The 24,834-nt window shown below is 42.7% G+C and overlaps 1 protein-coding gene across 12 annotated transcripts in view; it reads right to left on the bottom strand.

The window, feature by feature from the left end:
- The window catches only part of GPHN (gephyrin), a 357,972-nt gene that overhangs the window by 189,159 nt on the left and 143,979 nt on the right, over positions 1-24,834 (bottom strand). For all 12 annotated transcript variants that reach the window (XM_077322479.1, XM_077322482.1, XM_077322474.1 and 9 more), the window contains exon 4: positions 9,839-9,931. In XM_077322479.1, the coding sequence (XP_077178594.1) occupies positions 9,839-9,931 (93 nt within the window). The remainder of the gene's footprint in view (positions 1-9,838; positions 9,932-24,834) is intronic.

The raw sequence follows: 24,834 nt of genomic DNA, 5'->3' as shown, positions 1-24,834 counted from the left end.
TGTCTTGTCTGAGAATAATTTTTTTGGGAATCTTGAAGAAAACCAACTGTTCTTCTCATTGTATTCCTTCTTGAGAGACTTTAATTGATTTTGAATGGCAATGAAAGCAAGTGGCAAAGATAGAAACCAGTAGCAAAAGTAAGGAGATTTTCAATCCCTAGTAATTCGGCCAGTCCGGTGGTGGAAAATCTTCCAGCACATGTTCTGGGAGCACTTTGGATAAGATGTCTGGGGAAGTTCATGAAACATTGCTGGCATTTATTTATATTTCAATTACTATACCAACACTCCCAATATGGCTCATGGCAGTTAACAACTCTTAACAATAAACAATCATTAACATTTCCCAGTTACAACCCCTACTGATAACAGGAAATAAATTCCCTCCTCCCCCGGCTCAACAAGCCTTCTAATACTAAGGTCTTCCTAGGGGGAGCTTGATGACCTCCATGAGGGTCCTTGATAGTTTTTGCCCTGCCCTCAACCAAAAACCTGGTGGAAGACCATTTTACAGCCCCCGCAGAACTGTGAGAGCTCCGACAGGGCCCATAGCTCTCCTGAGAGTTCATTCCACTAGATATGGACCAGGACTGAAACGACCCTGGCCCTGGTCAAAAACAGGTGAACCTCCCTTGGGCCAGGGAACTCCAAAAGATTCATACCTGCAGAGCACAACACGCTGTGGAGAGTATAAGGAGAAGGCAGGCCCCCAGATATGTAGGGCCCAGACCACCCATGGATGGCCTTAAAGGTTAACACCAGAACCTTGATCCTGGCCACAAGTGGCAACCGATGCAGCTGCCTCAGCACAGGCTGGATGTAGGTCCTCTAAGACAGGGGTAGTCAACCTGTAGTCCTCCAGATGTCCATGGACTACAATTCCCATGAGCCCCTGCCAGCATTTGCAGTGGTCCCCAACCCCCGGTCCGGGAACCAGTCCATAGATCAGTCGGTACCGGGCCTCGGGGGCTGCCCTGCCACTCTGCTACCAGCTCACCTTTGGTGTTTTCCAGCGGCCGCCATGGCTGGGGCTCCCCCTCGGCGTGGCACTGCGCAGCTGCTGCTGGCAGCGCCCCCCAGCGAGCGATGGGAATTCAGGGGTGCCGGTGGGAAAGTTCAGGCGTGACATCCCTCGACAAAAGACTACCCCCCCCTGGGCCTCAGAAAAATTATCAAGCGTTGACCGGTCTCCAGTGATAAAATGGTTGGGGACCACTGCTCTAAGATGTTCCTGTGAAGACCATAGCAGGCACATTTTGCATCAGCTGCAATTTCTGAGTCAAGGACAAGGTTAGGTCCACACAGAGTTTGTTACAGAAGTCTAATTGGAGGAGACTGTTGTATGGATGACTGTGGCCAAGCAATCTGAGGACAGGCATTAGTAGCCTAGTCTGGTGAATGTGGGAATAATGGTGATATTTGGCCATTATTTTTGGCAATTTAGAGGTCTCATTTTGTGCTTCTGCATCCACAAGTCCTTGGTGTATCATGCCTTTTGATTTAGTTAGACCAGTGGTCCCCAACCTTTCCGAGGCTGGGGACCGGCAAGGCATCGGGCCGCACCCGCACGGACTGGCCGCGCTTGCGCATCGGGCCACGCCAGCGGGCTGTGCCCGCGCATCGGGCCGTGCCCACGCATCGGGCCACGCCACGGGCCGCGCCCGCACGGGCCTGATTCCCTCTCCCCGCCCTCCCACAGTAAGAAGCTTCCCGGGCCGCAAGCTTGCGGCCTGGGAAGTTTTTTACTGCAGTTTTTTACTGCAGGGGGGGGCGGGGAGAGGGAGTTGCGGCCCGGCGCCATGGCCTTTGCGGCCCGGCACCGGGCCGCAGGCCGCAGGTTGGGGACCACTGAGTTAGACCATCTTCTAGTAACTGTACAGAGTCCAACCCAACAGACCTTATTTTTACACTCTAGTTGAGCCAGCCATAACAAAAAAGGAATTAGACCAGAGGGCTTTAAGTGGATTTTAATTTAACTATACAATATATAGAGTCAAATTTTAGTGCCTACTGTCCAGAGGCCTGCTTCCTACCTCAATACCACATTTGGTGTATACCTGGCTGCACTGAAAAGTGATTTTAAGAATTTCCAAAGGCTTATCATTGTTAGAAATAAAAATGTGAGATCCGTATGACATCTTGGCAATTACTTTCGCAGAATATATCTTAAAAGCTGCAGGAATGAATCTTGACTCATCCTTCCAAAAGTACGTTAGAATGGCATTCATGCTTCTATCTGCAGCTACAGTTTGAAAGTGGGTTTTACTGTTACTGCTATATGAAAAGGTCACTCCCAGATATCTAAAATTTTTAACAATGCAGTATCCATTGATTTTCCAGATTAATTTTTAAAAATTTGCTATAGAAGGATGCAATAAGTAAGTTAAATATTAATTTCTAAGAATTTAAGAAAATGACGTGTACTAATTAAAGACCTATAGAAACACTGAGAAATGATTTGGAATTGATATATCATATTGCTTTGTTAGACTATGACCAGAAAATATTGTTGAGATGTAGTCAGCTCCCAGATAGAAAAAGGCTGGATCATAGGGCTAGACTTCTTAGTGGTAGGCCTAGTCAACAAGGAGCTTGATGAGCAAACTGAAAGCATATTGGATTAACACATCTAATCCTAAATATAAGAATGTAGGAGACTATTGTACAATTTTATCATTAAGTAGTTAAAGATCAAATTCTATGAGAACATTTCCTCACTCCATTCTGCATAGAAGGTCATAAGATTATAATACTGAAAGAGAGCCCACCCGGTTTGCTATGCAAGATGTATACATTTCTGATGGAGGCTTTGAAGTAAAAAGGAATATCTTTCAGATGTGAACTTCCATAAAGCTTGGTGTTCACCTACAAAGGCAAGAGATTTAAAATAAATCAAAGCTCAAGCATTCTGGCGGAAATATTAAGAAGACTTCAATACATCTCAAAAACAGAGCCCATTATGGTCATTGGATATGTTTTTTTTTCTTATGTTATTCTTTTGTTTTCTAAATTTATGAATTTGAAATTTCCCTCATGGAATGTTAATGATTTAGATGAAAAGGTTAAAAGAGGCATAATACAACACTTTTTATACAAGTTTAAATTGGACGTGATATGCCTCCAAGAAATGCAGGTTTAAAAAGGTGATAGAAAAATTTTGGTTAGGACAAATTTAGGATAGGAATTTATAACCTCTAATACTCAAAAGAAATGTGGTATGGTGCTCAGGATTAAGTGTAATTTTGAACTTAGATTAGTATTTATGGGAGACTGTTGATGGTAGAAATACTGGTGAATTAGGAAAGTAATTCTTATGTGCTTATATGTTCCGGATGATAAACAGGAGATATTTTACAAATATCTATAAACCAAACTACTGAACATATACAATGATAAGATTATATTGATTGGAGACTTTAATAATGTTGTAGATGTTAAATTGGATTGGAAATCAGATACACTGAGGGCACAGAAAAACAGGAAACCATCTGAAAGGTTTAAGGAAATTCTGGAGTCACTGGAGTTACAAAATATTTGGAGAATTTATAACTCTAAGTCTCTTGAATATTCTTTCCACTCTAAAAGACATCTCATAAACCAGAATATGTTTGGGGCCATTGATAATTAACTTCCCAGACTAAACACAGTAGATTACCACCCGTTTACATTTTCAGACCATAAGGCAATTGTACTAACTTGGAAAGCACTTGATCAAGACAACTGTAATTTGAGGAGTTAATAGTGAACCACAGCTCCTTCATATGTATCCAAAATGCCCTATGCAACACATTTCTTCCTTTATGTTCATTTGTCTCATTATTGCACTATGGGATTCTATTTTTTTCATGTTCTCACTGATCCACCTGATATTGGAATATAAACAGTATCTGTATTGGACATGAGCCTTACCAAACAGAGCAGCAGAGCCTTACCAAACAGACCACAGAGCATCTCTGTACACACTGATCAGGAGTCTATTTGCTGTCACCCTTAGGATTTCCAATGAGAAGAAAGAACATAAAAATATATTCTCTGTTTATGGCTGATTTTTTATGTGAATTACTAGAAGGATGTCCATAAAGCTATTTTCCTTCACCATTCCATATATATCCCCTCTGCCAATAAGGCTGTTGCTGTCCTAATTGCAGAGTGATACTCCTAAAGTCCATGCAATCATTCTGTTATCTTGCAATTTCATTATTTATTTTACTTATTATTAACTGAAACACAATTACTTCAATTAATACAATTTGTGGCAGCAACAATTTATACCCTACTCATCCCCCTCCCAGCACCTCAACTCTTCTGTTCACAGTTGTAATGTCCAAATAGATGTCCCTAGGACCCATTATGCACGGGGGGAATAACGCACATTCGGGGTGGAATGGTGGCGACTAAAATCACCAATAATGCACGGTGCCGGCTGCAATCAGCTGCAGATTCAATGTATGCAGCCAAAAAAGCCGCGTTAGCGAAACGCGGAAGAAAGCGCAGCTTCCGGGTGACCGGGGCGCAACCAGAAGCAGCGCCGGGATCGCCGTGTGCATAATCGGTTTAGGTGATGTTGACCTGGGAGGATGGGTACAGATTACAAAAAGGAAGGGGGGGACCTGTTCTTATATCCCGGTCTCCAGCTTGGTCTCAACAAAATGCCTGGTGGCTCTATCTTGCAGGCCCTACAGAACTCAGAGTTCCATCAGGGCCCTCAGCCCTTCTGGGAGCTTATTCTACCAGTTGCGGGCCAGGACCAAACTATTTGTTAAAACTGAAACAAAAGGTAATCTTCAATAAACACTGTGCTGTACATATTTAAGTGTGTGGATGTCATCATGTTTTTTGGAGGCTAAAGCTATAATTTAAGATGTAGTAGTTTAATTGATGTTTTAGTTGTTGTCAAACGTTCAGTCTATGCATAGCCAAGCTTGATATCCTGAAGTGCCTCATTCTGGTAAAGGAGTACTTAAATGAAAGAGAACATTGAGAATGGTAAGGTGAAGCCCACAAAACGTTCAGACTGAGAATGCAAAACTGGAACATACTGCAAGTGTGAATGACAATTAAACAGGCAACTGTAAATTTATGACTCATGCAATATTTCTCACTATGACCAAATTATTGGTAAAGAAGCAAAAATCAATTCTTCCATTAAAAGTACTTTAGTATGATTCTGTTCCTACTAATCTTTCACAGGTATAAAGTATAGTCCTTTGATATATGACAAAGATATCAAACCAAGTTGTTGGGCAGTTTGAAAAATCCAAACTGAAAATGGAATAGGATTAAGTATTCTATATTTATCCATGCTTAATACCAGGGCAATACTTCATAATATGATCCACGAGGACAAATGTAGCCTACCAGTTGTATGTGATTGTTCTGTTGATACTGAACTGGTTCTGCTGTCAGCACTGGAAAAATAAGAGTGTGCTCAAGCACGTGTAATGTGCTGCTTTGGGAATAAACTATTTTCTAATATTCTTTGAGAAAATGTGAAAAATTTTCATACTTACTTTACACAAATATGCAAATCAGAAATCAACACTATAAGTTCAATTATTCCAGTTCCGTGGATCTTCTGATACTGAAGACATGTAAACAAGATGCTGTTCCAGAGATTTACTAAATTAAAGGTAAGGATGGAAGGATGGCTGAGTTAACCTTGAGCCGGCTGCTGGGATCGAACTCCCAGCCTCATGGCCAGAGCTTCAGACAGCATGTTGGCTGCCTTACCACCCTGCACCACAAGAGGCTCTTACAATACATCTAGAGGAAGATAAATAATATAAAAGAAATATATATTTGAAGAAAATATATCCTATAAAGGAAATATATCTTTGAAGGCTATTGTATCTTACAGCTCTCACAAGAGAATGACACAAAATATAAATAAATGAAGGGAAAGAAACAAATCATGTTGCCTGCTAAAATAACAAATCTATAGGCATTGTGAATATATATTTCCCCTCCCCAGTTCTTAATAAGAAACCAACATATAAGGACCAACTTTTCTTCTTCTTCTTCTTCTTTAAAGCTTTTAAACAGAATTAAAAAACTCATGGACAAGCCAGAATTGTGTAGTGATTAGAGTGTCAGACTAGCATTTCGGAGACTCAGTTTCAAATCCCCACACAGCTATGGAAGCTTGCTGGGTGACCTTAGGCTAATCATATACTCTCTGCCTAACAGGATTGTTTTAAAGATAAAATAGAGAAGAAAATATCATAAACTGCATTAAGTCCCTACTGGCAGGAAAGGTAGGATATAAACAAAGTAATTATATCTGGATTTGAGACTGGTGTTACAAAGGATGTGATGTTTCATTACTGCATTAATTACTGCATCTGGGGAAATTAATTACTGCATTAAAATAGAATACTAATGCTTAAAACATCAATTCCTGAACTATCTAGAAAGCTTGTAATTCAAGTATTTCTGCTTTTAATACTGATTATCCTTTTATACCTCTCAGTTAATAAACAATATATGGGAACTTTCATGATATCTATCTTTAAGGAAGAGATTTCAAACTGAGCCAAGGCTTTACCCTTAGTTTTAAGTATTTTTGAAGACTGAATGAACAGCATATTATAAAGTACAGATACATAGACTCATAGAATCATAGAGTTAGAAGGGATCTCAGGGTCATCTAGTCCAACCCCTTACACAATGCAGGACCTCACAAATAGCTGCTCAGCCACAGTGACCCCAATTTCATGCCAAAGTGATCCCCCACCCAAGGTCTCCAGAATCCAGCCTAGCCTGGAGGAAATTCACCTACCATCCCTCAGTGGTGACTAGCAATTCCCTGGGTATGCAAGGAAGGGCCACAAGAGAGAAACGCTGGCACCTCCCTTCTGGCACCTCACAATCTGCCTGTTCATACAACCAGCATTTGACAGATGACTATCTAGCCTCCACTTAAAAACTTCCAAAGAAGGAGAACCCACCACCTCCCAAGGAAGCCTGTTGCTGTGTCAGGAACTTCTTCAGGATGTTTAGCTGAAAATTCTTTTGAATTAATATCAACCCACTGGTTCTAGTCTGAACCTCTGGAGCAACAGAAAACTACTCTGTTCCATCCTATATATCAGTGGTACACAACCTTTTTCAGGTTGCGAACCAGTGGGGGGAGGGCAAATGCACATGCGTGGCCATTTTGCGCATGCGTGGACCTGCCATGCGTGTGCGTTTGCAGCCCCACTGAGTGCAAACGCGCATGCGCAGACCTGCCACACATTCTCGTTTGCACCGCCAGCCGCGCTTCCCTCTCCCGTCCCCACTCCCGCAGAAAGAAGCTTGCCGGGCCGCAAGCTAATTGGCCGCTTTGTTTCTCACTGCGGGGGGGGGGGGACTGCGGCCCGGTGCCAAGGCCTTCGTGGTACTCCAAGTGATGTCTTACCAGAGCAGAATAAGGAGATAACTTCACCTCACATGATCTGGACACTATACTTCTTTAAAGTGTATAGTGCCAGTTTGGTGTAGTGGTTAGGAGTGTGGACTTCTAATCTGGCATGCCGGGTTCGATTCTGCGCTCCCCCACATGCAACCAGCTGGGTGACCTTGGGCTCACCACGGCATTGATAAAGCTGTTCTTACCGAGCAGTGATATCAGGGCTCTCTCAGCCTCACCCACCCCACAGGGTGTCTGTTGTGGGGAGAGGAATGGGAAGCCGCTTTGAGCTTCCTTCGGGTAGGGAAAAGTGGCATATAAGAACCAACTCTTCTTCTTCTTCTTCTTCTCTTCTAATACAGCTCAAAATCGCATTTGTCCTTTTAGCTTCTGAGTCAGACTGCTGACTCATGTTCTGTGTATGGTTTACTAAGACACCCAGATCCTTTTCACTCGTACTACTGCTAAGACAAGTCTCACCCATAGTATAATGACATATTTGATTTTTCCTACTTAAATGCAGAACTTTACATTTATCACTGTTGAAATTCATTATATTCATTTTAGCTCAGATTTCCAGCCTGTCAAGATCATCCTGTATTCTGATTCTGTCTTTTGGTGTGTTTGCTACACTTCCCAGTTTAGTGTCATCTGCACATTTAATAAGCACATCCTCTATTCCTTCATCCAAATCATTTAAAAATATTTTGAACAATACAGGGTCCAGGATGGATCCCTGTGGCATTTCTTGATGCACCAATCAGTAGTAGGATCCATTCCACATTTTACCAACTTGTCAATAAGAATATCATACGGAATCTTATCAAAAGCCTTACTGAAATCAAGGTGAACCATGCCTGCAGCATTCCCCTGATCTAGCACGATAGTAACTTTGTCAAAAAAAAGATATAACAGTAGTCGGACATGACTTGTTCTTGAGTAAGCCATGCTGACTCTTAGTAATCATAGCAATCCACTCTAGCTGCTCAAGGACTGACTGTTCAATTATTCATTTAAATTTTTTCCAACTATAGATTACAAGCGGATGGGTTGGTAGGTATCTGGATCCTCCATTTCCCCTTCTTGAAGATGGGCACAACATTTGCCCACCTCCAATCTTCTGGCACTTAACCTGTTCATCAAGAATTGTCAAAAATAATGGACAGATGCTTAGAGTTGGATACAATTCAGGTGGCCCAGAGGATTTGGTGTTGTTTAAAGAAACTTTATGAACTACCCCTACAGTGATCCTAGGCCACAACTCCCATCCCTCATTAAATGAAATTATTTTTCACTGAGCACAATTTCCCTTGCAAGAGAAGACTGAGAAGTAGGAATTGAACAGTTCAGTCCTCTCTTTATCACCTGTTACAATATCACTTTCTTGTCCCCATAATGGTACTACCATGTCCCTATTATTTTTCTTACTTGTTTTTGACATTTCTTGCTAGCCTTAGCTCATACTGAGCTTTAGCTTTTCTAATACACTCCCTACAATCCTTGGTTATTTGTTTATATTCTTCCTTGATTATACGGTCTTCCTTCCATTTCCTAAATCTTTTTATTACTATGCAAAGAGTAACATGTAAGTAATACTTCAATCCAGGATAATGTTGATATTTTCCAAACACTACACAAAATGATACTCATGTGAATTAGCCTTACATCTGATAAGTTATTTTTGCCAGCTAGGTTAAGATAGAAATCAAAATGAAAGTTCCAGTCTTTCTCTAGGAAACATCAGTTTAGCACATAGAGTGGATGTTCTCCAAAATATCTTTTTACAGATACAGCCAGCAATATGAACCACTTTTGTTGGTTTGATCTCGTGCTGTTGGGGTTTGAATTAATAATAAAACCATATGGTTGGGGTTGATCACATGGATGTCATTCACATTATTGGTTCCCTCCCTCATAGAAAGATCTGAGTACAATGGGACAGAGTTAGGCAACTGATTCCATCATGTGGTCATATTATTCATACATGTGCCTCTGGAGTATGTGAATGCATCATGCAAAATCATATCCAGCACTACTGGCTACACACACAAAGGGGACCCAGCTTTACTAGGGTCAAGAAAACAATTGTTTGACTATCAAAGAATTGTTTGATAAGGAAGGGGAAATCTACACAAAGACATAACAGCAAGATTGTATATCTCCTCTTGGCCAAATCAAGGCACAAACTGGGTAGGAATGGCAAGGAACACATGGGAACTATTAGCATCTCCACAAGGAGATGATTGAGGTTCAGTGTTGTAGTGGAATCTCTGTGTCCCAATGTGCCATGTCTTGCCCAATGCGCAAAGTTCTAGTAGACCAATAAAATCAGTTTCTGCCTCCATAACTATTCAGGGTTGAAATTTTTGGGTTGTTTTAGTTGCAGAATATTGTATATTATGGCAAAAGGGCATAATGACCCAGAAGGTTAAAGACAAACTATCTCACCTCTGGTGTGACATCCCTTGGTGCGAAACCTGTTCCTCCAGTTGTTAAAATCAAGTTAAGTTCCTTTTCATCACACCAGTCTATCAATGTCTCCTGAAAAAAGAACAAAATTGTCAGCCTTCCACTGTGCATAGCCTACTAAAATGTAATGTTTCAAAAGCAGTAATTTCATCAACAGTAGTGTTTATTTTTTATTTTTACACAACACAGTTCTAATAGGCTACTGTGTACATTTTAATTAACACATTCTCAAATAGTGGGGACGATAAGGCTTTGTAAAATAAACCTGTGCTGATACTTCTCACTACACAGCATTCTCCTACATATATACAGGTGATGAGGTTTTAAAGAACACATTAGTCCTTCAATTCACTGATAACATTTAACTATGATAGCCCTCTTTAAGTATTTGAAAGGTTGTCACTTGGAGGAGGGCAGGATGTTGTTTCTGCTGGCTGCAGAGGAAAGGACACGCAGTAATGGGTTTAAACTTCAAGTACAACGATATAGGCTAGATATCAGGAAAAAGTTTTTCACAGTCAGAGTAGTTCAGCAGTGGAATAGGCTGCCTAAGGAGGTGGTGAGCGCCCCCTCACTGGAAATCTTCAAGCAAAGGTTGGATACACACTTTTCTTGGATGCTTTAGGATGCTTAGGGCTAATCCTGCGTTGAGCAGGGGGTTGGACTAGATGGCCTGTATGGCCCCTTCCAACTCTATGATTCTATGATTCTAACTAGATATGTATTGTGTTAAATCAAATATTATGAGACTAGAAACTTGTATCAGTATGATTTATGGACATAAAATAACTATAAAATCTTTTCTTTCTAGTTACAAAAAATCTACTATCTACTAACAACAATATTTATTCGCTTTTCAAGAAGCAATTTTGATTTACACTAACTCGATGAAACCTTTTTGCATTGTAACAATATAATTTTAAGATAGACTCTATTCAGAGTGGAGGAATTGCATTGTTAGATTGCACTGTAATATTTCCTTGATAACAGGACCACAAAAAACAATCACAATGAAAACAAGCATTTAAAGGAGCCCTAAAAGTCCACAATTACAAATATGAAAATGACAATAATTTTTGTTACATAATCTATTATTTATTAATTATATATTTAGCCCGCCATTTTCCACAGATTCGAGGTGAGTTACAAATCATAAAAACCCATTAAAACCTCTACCACATAAAACATCTGTATACAACACAAATATAAGACAGGATTGGAGATGTAAGTGCATAATACACCCCCTCCCCCAGCAGCCATCTCGGGGGGTTACATCATATAAATGCATAGCCTGAAGAGGGGCTCACCAGATCTTAATCCTTAATATTTACAAAGCAGATATTAAGACCACTATGATATGGAATATATAGATTTGTGGAACACAGTTTAGCCATACTTTATTCATAGTTCATTTTAAGTTAATGAATGGCTGAAGAAGTGCCACATGTACAAGACTAAGCTTTGGACAGACAAAGAAATCCATTTCTTTGTCTGGCTCTTGAAATGGCCTTGTTATCGAGACAGGATGTTACAACAGCTGCATTATATCTATACATGTGCTTGCTTCAAAATAGGAAATGTATACCTTAAAAGGAAATGTACTCTTTGATACAAAGAGAGAGAAAATTGTAATAACATCTATAGCCATCTGTTAAAAGTAAGACTGTACACCCTTCGTCATCAACCTGATTGGTCAAAGGGACAGTGAGGGAGTGAGCGTCAGGATACCTCATGATGATATATCAATGTCTTAAAAATGAGCTGCACTGATACAGACTTCAGGGAGCGCACCAATTGGCTTTCTCTCCATGGTTGCAAACATGTATTCTAAATAAATCCTCTTGCTGTTAGCCGTCTTTGTTGTGATCTTGTGAATTTTACAGTACATTGTCCATAACAACTATATCTTACGCATCTTTTCAGAAATAACTAGATAAACAAAAGCAAATGTAATTTCACATATACTTAGACATAATTTAAAAATTAAAGGACATGCTCTGACGCTGCCTCCTCTTCTACCCAGGAAACTTTTGAAACTGGCAGAAAGTTGGAGCCAGAGAGCTGATCCCTTATTTGGCTGAAGACTCACTCCTGATTGGGGTTAAACTATCAGGGTAGGGCATTCCTGGCTGAAGTCCATCTGTAGCTAATCAGTTAAGGAGTAAGTTGTCTGCATGCAATATGAGCTGATTGGCCTTCAATGGCAGCATGAAATTTAAGCTGATTGGCCCTAATTGGAAGAATACTCTCTATTACTGGCACACCCCCAGAGAGGGCCAATCAGGTAGGGAATGAATTGTCTGCATGCAATTTGAACTGAGAGTGCTCTCTCTCTCTACTTGTGGCACAGCCAAAGGGAGGGCCAATCCGGTAGGAAGTGAGTTGTCAACTTAAGCTATATTATGTTCAGTGATAAAATATGCAAATAAAGGAAAAAACCTGTATCCCATCTCCTTACACTACCATACCTTGGCTGTAATTTTTCTTCATATATTTTATACAAACAAAAATAAAAACCAGTTCCCCCATCTTCTCACCCCACCACGCCTTGGCTGCAATGCCTCTTCTTCCAAGTAATACCACTTTCCTTTATTGCTGGCAATCAATGAGTTGGAAGCAGAGACAGCAGTGGCAGGAAAAGGAGGAGATGCAAAAGAAGAAGCTGCAACAGGTGAGGAAAGAGTGGTACATGCCAGACAGGAAGGACAAACTGAGGCTGGTGTTGGTGGATGGTAAAGGATTCTAGCACTGCAAAACATGCTGAATGGCTGAGTCAAGGCAGGTAGTGGTGGTGCTGTGGCTGCTGCTGGCAGAGTGAAAGATTTTGCTGGTGTTACTAGAGATTGCAGACCCCTTACCCTAGCCATGTCATTACTGAAGGGCTCTCATGGTACCATATATAACCATGGTAGAAAAACTTTATAGTTTTAACATTAGAGTAAACAATATAAACTTTTAAATCTATGTATGTATAAATTATAACAACGTTTGGTGCAGTGCTTAAGAGCAGCAACTTCCAATCTGGTGAGTTGGGTTTGATTTCCCACTCCCCCGAGCAGTAATATCAGGGCTCTCTCTGTTGTAGGGAGAGGAAAGGGAAGGTGATTGTAAGCTGCTTTGAGTCTTCTCTCGTAGAGAAAAGCAGCATATAAGAACCAACTCTTCTTCTTCTAATATCTTGGTGATACCATTCTGTCCTTCATCAGTTTCAGACTGCAGGGCAGAGAGGAGGGGTGGGTATCCTAATCCAAGAGGATTTCACCTTCAGGGCTCCCACCATGCCATCGATCTAGGGAACTGAATGTGAAGGCTTCGGGTGGAACTCAAACGAAAGTGTGCCCACCGTGCACCAATGCACCTCCAGATGACCTGCCAGCCCTGCTAGAGGAGGTAGTGGCCTGGATGCTACAGTTCAAAAGACTATTAATTTTGGGGGACTTTAAGGTTCATGCTGAGCTGCCATCCTCCAGAAATGGGATGGACCTAGAATCAGTCATGGCAATGCTACGGCTATCGCAATTTGTTGGCCCCATCCATCGGGCAGGCCACACCCCTAACCTCATTTTCAGAGAGGGACTGAACGTGGATCTGGTTACGGTAAGGCTATGCCATAGTCAGATCACTATGACCCGAAGGCTGCCACCTCCTCCTCAGTTGGGCACCAAGCAGATTTTAGCTCACCCATGGAGACTTGGGCATCCAACTGGATTCCTGAAGGCTCTGCATGACCCAATTCCTCCTGGCACATCTCTACATGGTCTGGTCAGTGATTGGAATGACAGAATGATGACCTCCATTGATGAGACATCTCCCAGGCCAAACTGCTAGCATCCTACCTGTTGCCAATGCAGCCAACCTCTGAACTGTACCAGACACTGGATTATAACCAGTGACAACCAAACCCTCTGGACTGTATTCTATGGTGCCAGAAAACCTGAATCAGCACCTAATAACAGACCTCATCATGGGACAAGAATAGCACCTGCGTACTTCTTCAAGCAAGACTCTGGACTTTGGACATTTGTTCTGGCCTAGACATAAGGCAAAAGTCAGGCCAAACTGTCTTTGCAAAGCATCAGGGAAGCTTGGCATGACTGACTGATCTCATGAACCCAGCATCCCTGAAGCTGTGAGAAAACACACACACAGCACTGGCAACTTCAAAGAGCATCCTACTTCCTGACTCACCCCCCCCCCCTTCAATTAAACTTGGAAATCTCAGAAGAAACTTCTTACCTTTGAAATTCCATTCCTGTCCACCCAACGCCAGCTTGCCAACAGCATTATTGCTCTCTATAGTCACCCAGATCAAACCAGGTATCAAGTTTCCCAGATCATTCTCTTTGAGTACTTTGATCCTGGACATCCTGGATCAATCAACCCTTTGGGCCCACATCAAAAGGAAGCATTTACTCCTTTTTGTCCCAAGCCCACTTTTTGCCTATGTGACTTTTGCCACTTATCTGGCTAAGGAAAGGGTATAAAAACCCTTCCTTGGAGCTCCCAGGGCGCGCTCGCTTCCCTCTGGTGAAGCCCAACTTGGATGCTGGTTTCTTTTGTGTTGCTAACCCTCTCCCTCAACACACCCAACTTCTACATCTGAGCAAGACAGGTAATTGTAAGAACGTTGCTGCCCTCGTGGCCATAACTTGGCCATTTCCTACTTTATTGCTTTCTGCTATAGGTGTTAGTTTAACTGCTTAGTCTTATGTTGTAAATAAAGCTACAATATTAGTGATAAACAGTATTTGTGATCTCCTGTGGAATCCTGAAAGGATTAATTTACCTCATAAAACACTGCAGACAGGTTTTGCTAATTATCCCTTTTTGCATAGCTAATTTCCCCAATTTTTGATCAGAGCATTAAAGGATAAATAAGCATTTCGCTTAACAGACCTGGCCTCGGAACACCTAGCTACAGTGATCCTCACAATGGTAATTTCTAGACTGGACTTCTGTAACTCACATTATGCAGGCCTGCCCTTAACCATGATCTGGAAACTACAACTGGTCCAGAATGCAGTGGCCAGTATCCTCACAGCAACACCTCAAAAGTCCACATCCCGCCCAATCTCAAACAACTGCTCTAGTTTCCGGTCAAATGCCAGATGAGGCTTAAATTTCTGTTAATTTTCTTTAAGGCTATATGCAGTCTGGGCCCAGTATACCTGAGGGACTGCCTCTCTGTCCAAACCCATCAAAGAGCTTTACGCTCCATCACCTCCAACTGCCTGGTGATCCCTGCCCCCAAAGAAGCTCACTTGACTTAAACCAGGGCCAGAGCTTTCTCTGTCCTGGCCCCCACCTGGTGGAACGAGCTGCCATAAGAGATCAGGGCCATAATGGATACAAAACAATTCCACAGGGCCTGCAAAAGGGAGCTCTTCTGCCAGACATTGAGGTCCACTTGCCCCAACTTCTTCCACTGGGTCTACGAGCCTCTCTTACATGAAATCTGAAACTATTGCCTGTACTGACCGTGCATTGGCCCATTGGTATTTTCTAGTTATTAATTTATTGTTCATTACATTTATTGTTTCAATAACTTATCTGTAGTCTTCCTGTTCCTATGTTCTATGCGAAGTGCCCTGAGCCTCGGGGAAGGATGGTACATAAATGTAATAAATAGATAAACAAACAAATAAAGCCATTACTGGGGGTCCTATCCTCTGCTGCCAACAGGAACTGCTCCATGTCCTCTTCCAAAATATTTCAAATACTTAAAGAACACAATCTTGTCCACTCTCACCCTCCTCTTCTGAACATTCCCTAAATCCCTCAGTTTTTCCACATAGGGTTTGGTCCCCAGGCCCTGGATCATCCTTGGTATTCTCCTCTGCACCCTCTCAATTTTTTGCACATCCTTTTTAAAGTTAGGCCTCCAGAACTGCACACAGTCCTCCAGGAGTGGTCTGACCAATGCGGTATGCAGTAAGACTATGAGATCTTGCAATTTTTATGTGATGGCTTTGTTGATACAGCCTAAGATGGCGTTCACCTTCTTTACTTAATTGGACACAATTCTTCTTTTAAAGTTCTGAGTAATCATTTGCACCAGAGAAAATTTCTTATTTAGTAGTCATCTTAATAAGAATTCAGAATACTAGTAATCACTTCATTTGCAAACCCACCAGGCATTTGCTTGAGACCGACCACAGGTTCCCCCCCTCAGACATCTCCTCCATGGCCTGAAGCAATCTGACCGCTCTAGGAGGTTTAGCTATGTTTCTGTTCTTGTTATGTTGTTACTGTTGTGTTGTTTAGAACCATTGTTGGATTGTTATTGTTGTATATTGACTATGTTGTATGTTGACTCATTCCATGTATCCCCCTATGATGTTTTATGTAAACCGCCTTGAGCCATATGGAAGGGCGGTATAGAAATCAAATAAAGAAAATAAATAAATAAAGAATTTCTGAGATGGATTACAACATCCATTTAAAACACAGGGAGAGAAAAACACTAATACTTAAATTATCATGCATAACCACATTGGTTTTTATGTAATAAATATGATATGATGTGATTATTTTATAACCTCCTATTTCATTAAACCAAATCTTATAGAGATTATACAGACTGTATATCTACTATTTAGATTTTTATTTTCCACTGATTAAAAATTAAATAAATTAAATGTCTACTTCATGCCAGTTATTTTTCCCAGCATGGGTGCAAGCATCTGATATGCAGCCCTATCATTATTCTCAGAACATTTTAAGCTAAAACAGCAATTATAGGTTACTAGGAAAACAGAACCCCATGATTTAAGAATAGCTTGCTAATGGAGGTTAATCATAATGCTTTACTTGCAGATCTGAGTATGACATTTTTTTAAAAAAAATAAAGATTTCAAAAGATCCACAGTTTTATCTCTAAATTACTACCAGCTATAGACACTTTGATATCTGATGGGAAAATGTAAATATTTTTACCCATACAAAACTTTCAAACAGCCACAATTAAACAGAAACAAACTAAACAGAGGGGGAGCTCATGAATTAAATAGTTATCAGCACAACCACTTACTTAAACACAATAATAGGGAACTGTTTCTAGTGTCATCTGCGTGGTGGGAGGCACCCTGCTCCAGTCTGGATGACAAGCCTCTCCAAATAAACAATTCTTTAAACATGTCAACACTATAAAAAACTATACTGACTTCTTTTGGTCTCTCCCTTAATATGAGTAAACTAATTTGAATACCTAGAAAAAAATATTTATTTAATTATATTTTAATAAATTTGAGAATCATGTGGTTCAGGTAGAAGCAAGTGGAGGGGCGAGGCGTCCTCCTGACTTCAAGGAGGACCATTCATGGTAAGTCGTTCTCCCTTGACATTCAGGAGGACGCCTCGGTGGGACTTAACAAGCAGTCCCCAGTAAAACAGGGTGGGTGCTTCCGAGAACCTAAGGAACCACATGTTGAAGCACACTTTTGCCAAAAGCTGTGTCCACAGCATCTAAGGTGTGCAACTTGTAGTGCCTTATAAAGGTGGATATATTTGACCAGGTTGCTGCCCTACAAATTTGAACAGACGAGACTCCCCTGAACATTGCTGCATTTGTAGCAGAGCTTCTAACTGAGTGCGCAGTAATGCCCTGAGGAATAGGAAATCCCTGGATTCTGACTCTATGATGCATGCTTTTAGCGTTCTACCGATTGATGCCTTAGACATCCTTTGACCTAGTCTAGGTGGAGCAATATCCTTAACACGCCCGCGGCGCTGCGGGCGCCGCGGACTAAATAATTCGTTAAACCCTCAGGCGGAGGGCTTTGTCCGTGATGAGGAAGGGGCCTAATTGGCCCCTTCCTCCTGACAGACCATCGGCCGGGCTAATTCCTAGGCTGCTGAAGGAAGCAACTGCGAGCCGCACAGAGCGCGGCTCGCAGTTGCTTCCTTGAGGGCGGCCTGACGCGTCGGGAGGCGCGAAGCGCCTCCGACGCGTCAGGCCGCCGGCAAGGGAGCCCCCGGCAGCCGCACAGAGCGTGGCTGCTGTGGGCTCCCAGCCCGCCCGCAAAGGGAACCCCCGGCAGCCGCGCAGAGCGTGGCTGCCGGGGGCTCCCTGCCTGGCACGGCTGCGGAGGCTCCGTGGTCTAGCGCCCGCTGCATTTAGCTGCAGCGGGCTTGATTACTAGTTGATAAATAAAGAATCAGACACCCTGAACTTTTCAGTACGAATAAGATAAGCCTTCAGGGTGCGTCTAACATCTAAATTGTGCCAGAGGCGCTCTTTCTGATCGGCTGGATCAGGGTAAAAATTTGGTAGAATGATCTCTTGGGAAATATGGAATTGAGAGTCAATCTTGGGTTTAAATGTTGGATATGTCTTCAAAATAACACTGTCCTTAAGGAAGTGACAAAATTATTTCTTAACTGAGAGAGCTCCTAATTCAGAAACTCTCCTTGCTGAGGTCACAGCAACTAAGAATAAAAGTTTCATTCTGAGGAATTTTAAGTCAATTGACTGAACAGGTTCAAACGGGACCTTGGTTAGGGCTGTTAGTACCAAATTTAGTCTCCATGAAGTAAAACGATGAACCACTGGGGGTTCTTTGTTCGCCACTCCCTTTAGGAATCTAACAATGTGTGGATGTTTTGAGAGTATAGTACCTTCAACAGAGGGTATGACCGAGGCTAGTGCTGCCACCTGGCGTCTAAGGGTGGCTGATCTAAGGCCTTGGATTTTACCCTCCTTTAGGAAATCTAAAATACTGGCCATGGAAGGCTTGAGAAAATCCCTTTTCTTCCTCTTGGCCCATCTCACGAAGGCCTTCCATGAACAAGAGTAAATTCTATTAGTGGAACTCCTCCAGGATTGTTTCTGTGACTCCTGAAGTATAACCTAAGTGGGTGAGCTGTTTCCTCTCAACTTCCATGCGGTCAAAGACCACCACTCCGGTTTCGGATGGAAGACTGGACCTTGCTGGAGAAGATCTCTGGAAATTGGGAGAGTGAAGGGGGGATACACTGTCATCCTCACTATTTCTGAGAACCATGGGCGTCTTGGCCAATTGGGGGCTATTAGAATGATCTCGTTTTTTGATAATTCTATTTTTCTTAGGAGCCGTGGCAGAAGTGGAACTGGAGGGAAAGCATAAAGCCGACCTTTTGGCCACTGGGATGTTAGGGCATCTGAGAATTCCGCCCTTGGGTGGTGGAATCTGGTGCAAAACCTGGTGGTCTGTGCATTGGTGCTGGATGCAAATAAGTCCAATATTGGCTTGCCTAGTCTCTCGGTTACTAGTTGAAATACCTCTCTTTTCAGCCTCCATTCTGCATCTGACACTATCTGACGGCTTAGGAAGTCTGCCTGTATGTTTAATACACCTCTCACATGTTCTGCTCTGAGAGAGGCTAGGTGACTTTCTGCCCATGTGAATATTTTTTAAGCTTCCCTTTGAGGTCTGGGTGATTTGGAACCTCCCTGATGATTCAGGTAAGCCTTTGTTGCCACATTGTCTGTCCTTATCAGAATGTGACACTGATGGATCTGATCTGCAAAGTGTCTGAGTGCCAATCGAACTGCTCTCAGTTCTAACCAATTGATTGGCTGTCTGGACTCCTCTATGGACCACTGTCCCTGTATATTTTGGTTGTTCCAAACTGCTCCCCAGCCTAGAAGACTGGCATCTGTAAAAACTTGTTGCTCCTTCAAGATTAAATATGTTCGACCCTGGCTCAGATTTTTGGGGAGTGTCCACCAACGTAAGGCCCTTTTGGTGTCTAGAGGAACCTTCACTGACATGTCCACTTTTTTGGTTATCCTGAATTGGTAGGGTCTGAGAAGCATCTGTAGGGGCCTGGCATGGAACCTCCCCCATTGTACTGCTTCCATATTGGAAATGAGCAGACCCATCAGACTCGCCAACTGAAGTAGGTTGGTGTGTCTTGCCTGAATGACTGCGCTGGTCATTTGTTTTGTCTTGGTCATTTTTTGGGGGGGTCATAAACATTTTGTTTTGTCGAGAACCTATGACGACTCCTAAGTGTTCCAATCTTTGTGTTGGAGTTAAAGAACTTTTGGCAAAATTTACTAAAAAGCCGAAGTTTTGAAGATTGGTTATGACTTTGTTCATATGCAGTTCCGCTAAATGCATAGAGGGCGCCCGCAGGAGGAGGTCGTCCAAATAAGGATGAATTAATATGCCCTCCATCCTTAAACCTGTTAGGGCATTCACTGGGATTTTTGTGAAGACCCTGAGTGCAGATAAGAGTCCGAAAGGGAGAGCCCTGTACTGATAGTGTACTCCCTGCACACAGAATCTGAGGAATCTTCTGTGGGGTGGAAATATTGGTATGTGTAGGTAGGCTTCCTGGAGGTCCAGTGAAGTTAGGAACTCTCCTTGTCGCAAGGCTTCCGCTATGGATCTCAGGGTCTCCATGCGGAAATGACGGAGTTTTATGAATTTGTTTAAGAACTTGAGGTCCAAGATGGCCCTCCAGTCTCCTGTGCGTTTAGGAACTGTAAAAAATATTGAGTAGATTCCTTGTCCCTGCTCTGAGTGTGAAACCGGTTCTATGGCTCTGACGGCTAAAAGGTGTTTTATTGCCATTAGAGTCCTCAGCCTCTTGGCTGGGTCTTTTAACCTTGGGGGAAGGCAAAAATCTTTCTGGAGGAATATGGTGCAGTTCCGATTTGTATCCGTTTGTGACTGTATCTTTTGCCCATGCGTCTATGTGAGGAAGTTGCCAACCCTGGGCAAATTCTTGCAACCTCCCCCCTACTGGGATGGACTCTGAGTCAGGCTTTAGGTGGTTTTCGGTCATTTTCTGACCTGTCATTCCTGTTAGAAGGCTTGTTTGACCTAAAGCCTCCTCTGCGCCCTGAGGGACGAAAATTGTTGTTATTACTCCAATTTCCCCTCCTATAATTTGATCGGTATCAGGAAAGGGTGTGTTGGGATCTAAATGAGGAATTTTCCTTACATACTCTTTTGGGCATAGCTTTTTTCTTAACCTTAGTTTCAATAAGAATATCGTCAAGTTGATCCCCAAACAATTTTTCACCTACAAAGGGGTATGCTGTTACGTATGCCTTTGATTGGTAGTCTGCCGGCCATGCTTTTAGCCAAAGCAAACGTCTAGCAACTGTGTTGGAGGCTAAGGATTGCATCCAAGGTAGCATCTGCAGAAAAAGACACTGCTTTTAGAACTCTGGACACGCCTTCCACTACTCTCTTATCCTTTTCAGGAATTAGCTCCAACAGTTTTCTACATCAGGCAATCCCTGCCCTGTTCATGATAGATGCGGCTGAAGAGGCCTTGATTGCCACGGCCACTGCCTCATGAGTGTGTTGCAGGGCAGTTTCTGCCTTTTTGTCCATAGTGTCTCTAAGGAAACCCTCTCCATCCTCAGAGATGAGGCCGCCAGATTGAAGAGCTGCGATGGGAGCATCTATCAGTGGAATTTGTAGGATGGATTCTCCATAGTAAGGCATAGTATAAAGCTTCTTTATAAATGAAAGTACTTGTTTGTTTACTAGGGGTCTTTGCCATTCAGCTCTGATCTTTTTTTCAAAAACCTCTTGAAGAGTTAAATTATCTTGAGAGGGACACAATTTGGTTAAATATTCTCCCTTGCCCTTTGGCCCACAGAAGAAGAGTCATATCTGTTTGGGCTGACCTCATTCTCTTTTGAGCAGCCTTAGTGGGCCAGTTTTGGCTACCCTCCCTATGGTGCCTGAGGGGACTTCTGGAACTTCTCTCTCTCTTTCATGCTCCTCAATTTGCTCCCTCATGGCTGCTTTTAACATGTTAAAAAATTATGGAGGAAAGGAACCTAGAGAACTCCCTGCTGCATGAACTGGGGAGGGTAGGGAGGGGTTACTTATCTGCTTCGATGAAGAAGACTGCCCCTCAAAATGGCTGCTGACAGGAACAGTTCCTTCCAGTTGGGGAAGATGGCTGCTCCTGGGCTGCTGTAATAGCCGGATTCGCACCATGCGGCTTTTTGGCGGGCAGCACCTTCGAGCGCTCGTTGTCACTCACGGCTCCGGCGGCAACGGCAGCCCGAAACGGACTGCTGCCGGCCGCGCCCGCAGAGGAGGATGGCATCATGGGGGCCGGAGGATCGTCGTCTGAGGAGAAGCCCTCAGAATGAGCTCGCTTCGCAGCCATAGGATTGTTGCGATCCAAATGTTTTCAATGTAAAAAATGGAGGCTTCTTTAAGTGACCGCCTAAAAAATGCGTGCTAAAAACTTCCAACAGGAAAAAACAACTTTTAAGGCTATAAACCTTAAGAGCTATGGCTCTGTTAAGGGGGGCGCCTTAAGGGCATATGCCCAACTGTAAAAGAATTTAAACTGTAACTGTTCTAACCTTAAGAAAAAAGGCAATTCTAACACTCTAAACACTTTAGTACTATGAGCTACTGATTTATGAACTACAATTTAATTTGAATTAATGATCAATTTTAACACTATGCATTAATAATTGGGGAGAGCCCAGTCAGACCTGCTACTCCCAGGATAGGCAAGAAGACGACTGGAGCAGGGTGCCTCCCACCACGCAGGACAGGAAGTTGAAAATTAGTCCTGCCTCCCAGTTAAAGTGGCGGGAAACACCCACCGAGGCGTCCTCCTGAATGTCAAGGGAGAACTCACTATGATTAATATTGTTCTTAATAATATAGCTCTTAATATATGCATATGTTAAAAGATCCCAGTTAGTAAAATAATCCAAAAGTAATTTTCAGAGCTAAAATAGAGGCTTCTCCAACAGGACAGGAGCTATTCAGAGGAGGAATATTGTAGATATTGTGTTGGGATGAGAGAGATTCAGACACACACGCAGGTATCTGAGTGTAAGGGAAGTCTGCCCATTTTCCGTCCAGCTCCCCCCGAAGAACAGCATCTTTTATTAACACCACTTGCACATAACATGTATCCATGTATCTCTTTTGGCCTTCAGGCCAGTACTCAAACACAGAAGCTTCTTGCATGTAAGCGTATAAGCAGCTATTGTTCTTTGTGCTTTCTACTTGCATTGCGATAACAGCGTGTTCAGCAGTTCACTTTAGCAACACACACACACACACTAGGCCTGCACCACATTCCACCCTTTTTATTTTTAATTTGTGAGGGGTAGCAACCTATGAACTTTTAGATCTAGGGGAGCATTGTCTGCGCCTCTTCCCCATCTGAGTCACTGTACCTCCTGTTCTGCCGCCACAACACCGCTGCCTGCCTAGAATGGCAAAAAAGCCAAGACAAACGAATTTAACTATGGTTCCGAATAAGCCAGTGGGCAACCAGCTCCAAAGTGAAGCCCACCATGTAGGAAGAACATCCTTGCGAATAGTGGCAGCCAAAGTGTGGAGAGAATCAATTTGTTTCTGCACAACATTTGAATTATCAGAAAGATTGAAGCAACACATATTTGCTACAGATTGGCAACCTTGATGATGCAGCAGGAGCAAATAATCAATGACAGCTCGATTATCTAGGATTGCATGTCTCAATTCTTTTTGTTCTTCATTAAGTGCTGCTAGTGCTGTTGAAGTAGCGTTTATACTTTTGGCTAGGCTACAGGCAATAGCAACAGTCATTCCATGGTTAATAACTGCTAAACTTGGCACTCCCACTAGAGAGATGGCGAGAGCTACAGCTTCAGCCTTATTTAAAAGAGTTACATCTGAATTGCAAGATTCATCTAAAGAGGCCACATCTCTGCGAACTCTCTGACTAGAAAACCATTCTTTGCGTGGTAACACAACTGATAAGCGACTTAAACAACACAATGAATCTGACACATTAGCTGGAATATAGTTAAAAGTACGTGATCCACATGTGAAAAACCATCCTGGAGGAAGAAATGTGTGAGCATAAGCAAATGAAACATTTTCAGCTGAGGAACAATTAAGTACATTAGGACCAACTTTAAGACAGTGGGGCTTCTTGTGATGTGATGTGCAATTAATGACATGTGCACAGGTAGTATTAGAAGCAACATAAGGAGTATACAGAGAAAGAGAATAATCTTTGAGTATGCGTGAGTTTTTCCCCCAATCATACATCTTCCCATAACTGAATTTGTTAGCAGGTACTACTCCCTTCAACCAAGTCTCATTTAACAACAGATGTAGAGGAGTACAGACAGGAATTAAGCATGTGGAGAGTAAATTGTGTAAATTCATGGTGGATTGCAGACAAAAGGTGGATGCATTTACTTGCTGTGCTAGATGGGTCCAGAGATTAAATTTAAGGCGGTTGAGAAGTAGTTGCACCGGACTGTTGGATAGCAGCAGAAAAATTCCCAGCAGAAGGAAAAGTGACCTCATGATGCAAAGAGGGTGTGTGAGCAGAATTGGCAGTGATAGCCGCAGAAAGTGCAAGGAACAGATTCTCTGGTGTCTCCTGGGCTCCGGTTTGTTGAAGAAGCTGGCGAGCTTGGAGAGTTGTTGCTTTGACAGCCCCCCAGGTCACGGGAACTGCTTTGTTGGTTATTGGCACTCTGTGGTGTTGGAGAGAGATGTTCGGGAACTCCGGTACTGGGTTGGGCTGGCCTTGGTGCCAAGCCATGCGCCGGACGAACACACTTAGCAGGAACCCAGACTGGACCTGTGGGCGATAAGACAGATGCATACCCTCTCCCCCAGGTTAACAAAGGAGCTGGTCCATGCCACGTGGACCTGTCAGGTAAAAGACCATGGGCAGGGGTAGGATTGGGCGTGCCCGAAAATGCCGGTCCAAGGCTGAAACCGGTGTTACAGAGGAGCAAAGTGAGGGTGTCAAATTTAAATGATTATAAACAAAAAGAGCCTTGGAGACCAGATTAAAAGCCCATTGCTGGGTAGGGGGATGTCCATTCTTTTCTATTAATTTAGAAAGTAGGGATTTGAAGGAATGATTAGCGCGTTCTACTATGGCCTGGCCTGTAGAGTATTAGGGCAAGCCATGAATGAGCTGAATGTTCCAGCGTGAGCAAAAAGCAGCAAAAGCCTGTGAACAGTAAGAAGAACCGTTGTCAG

The sequence above is a fragment of the Paroedura picta genome, chromosome 2 (genome assembly GCF_049243985.1).
Source record: "Paroedura picta isolate Pp20150507F chromosome 2, Ppicta_v3.0, whole genome shotgun sequence".
NCBI lineage: Eukaryota > Metazoa > Chordata > Lepidosauria > Squamata > Gekkonidae > Paroedura > Paroedura picta.
Note: the sequence above shows the minus strand (reverse complement) of the source record. Positions and strands in the feature narration are given on the sequence as shown.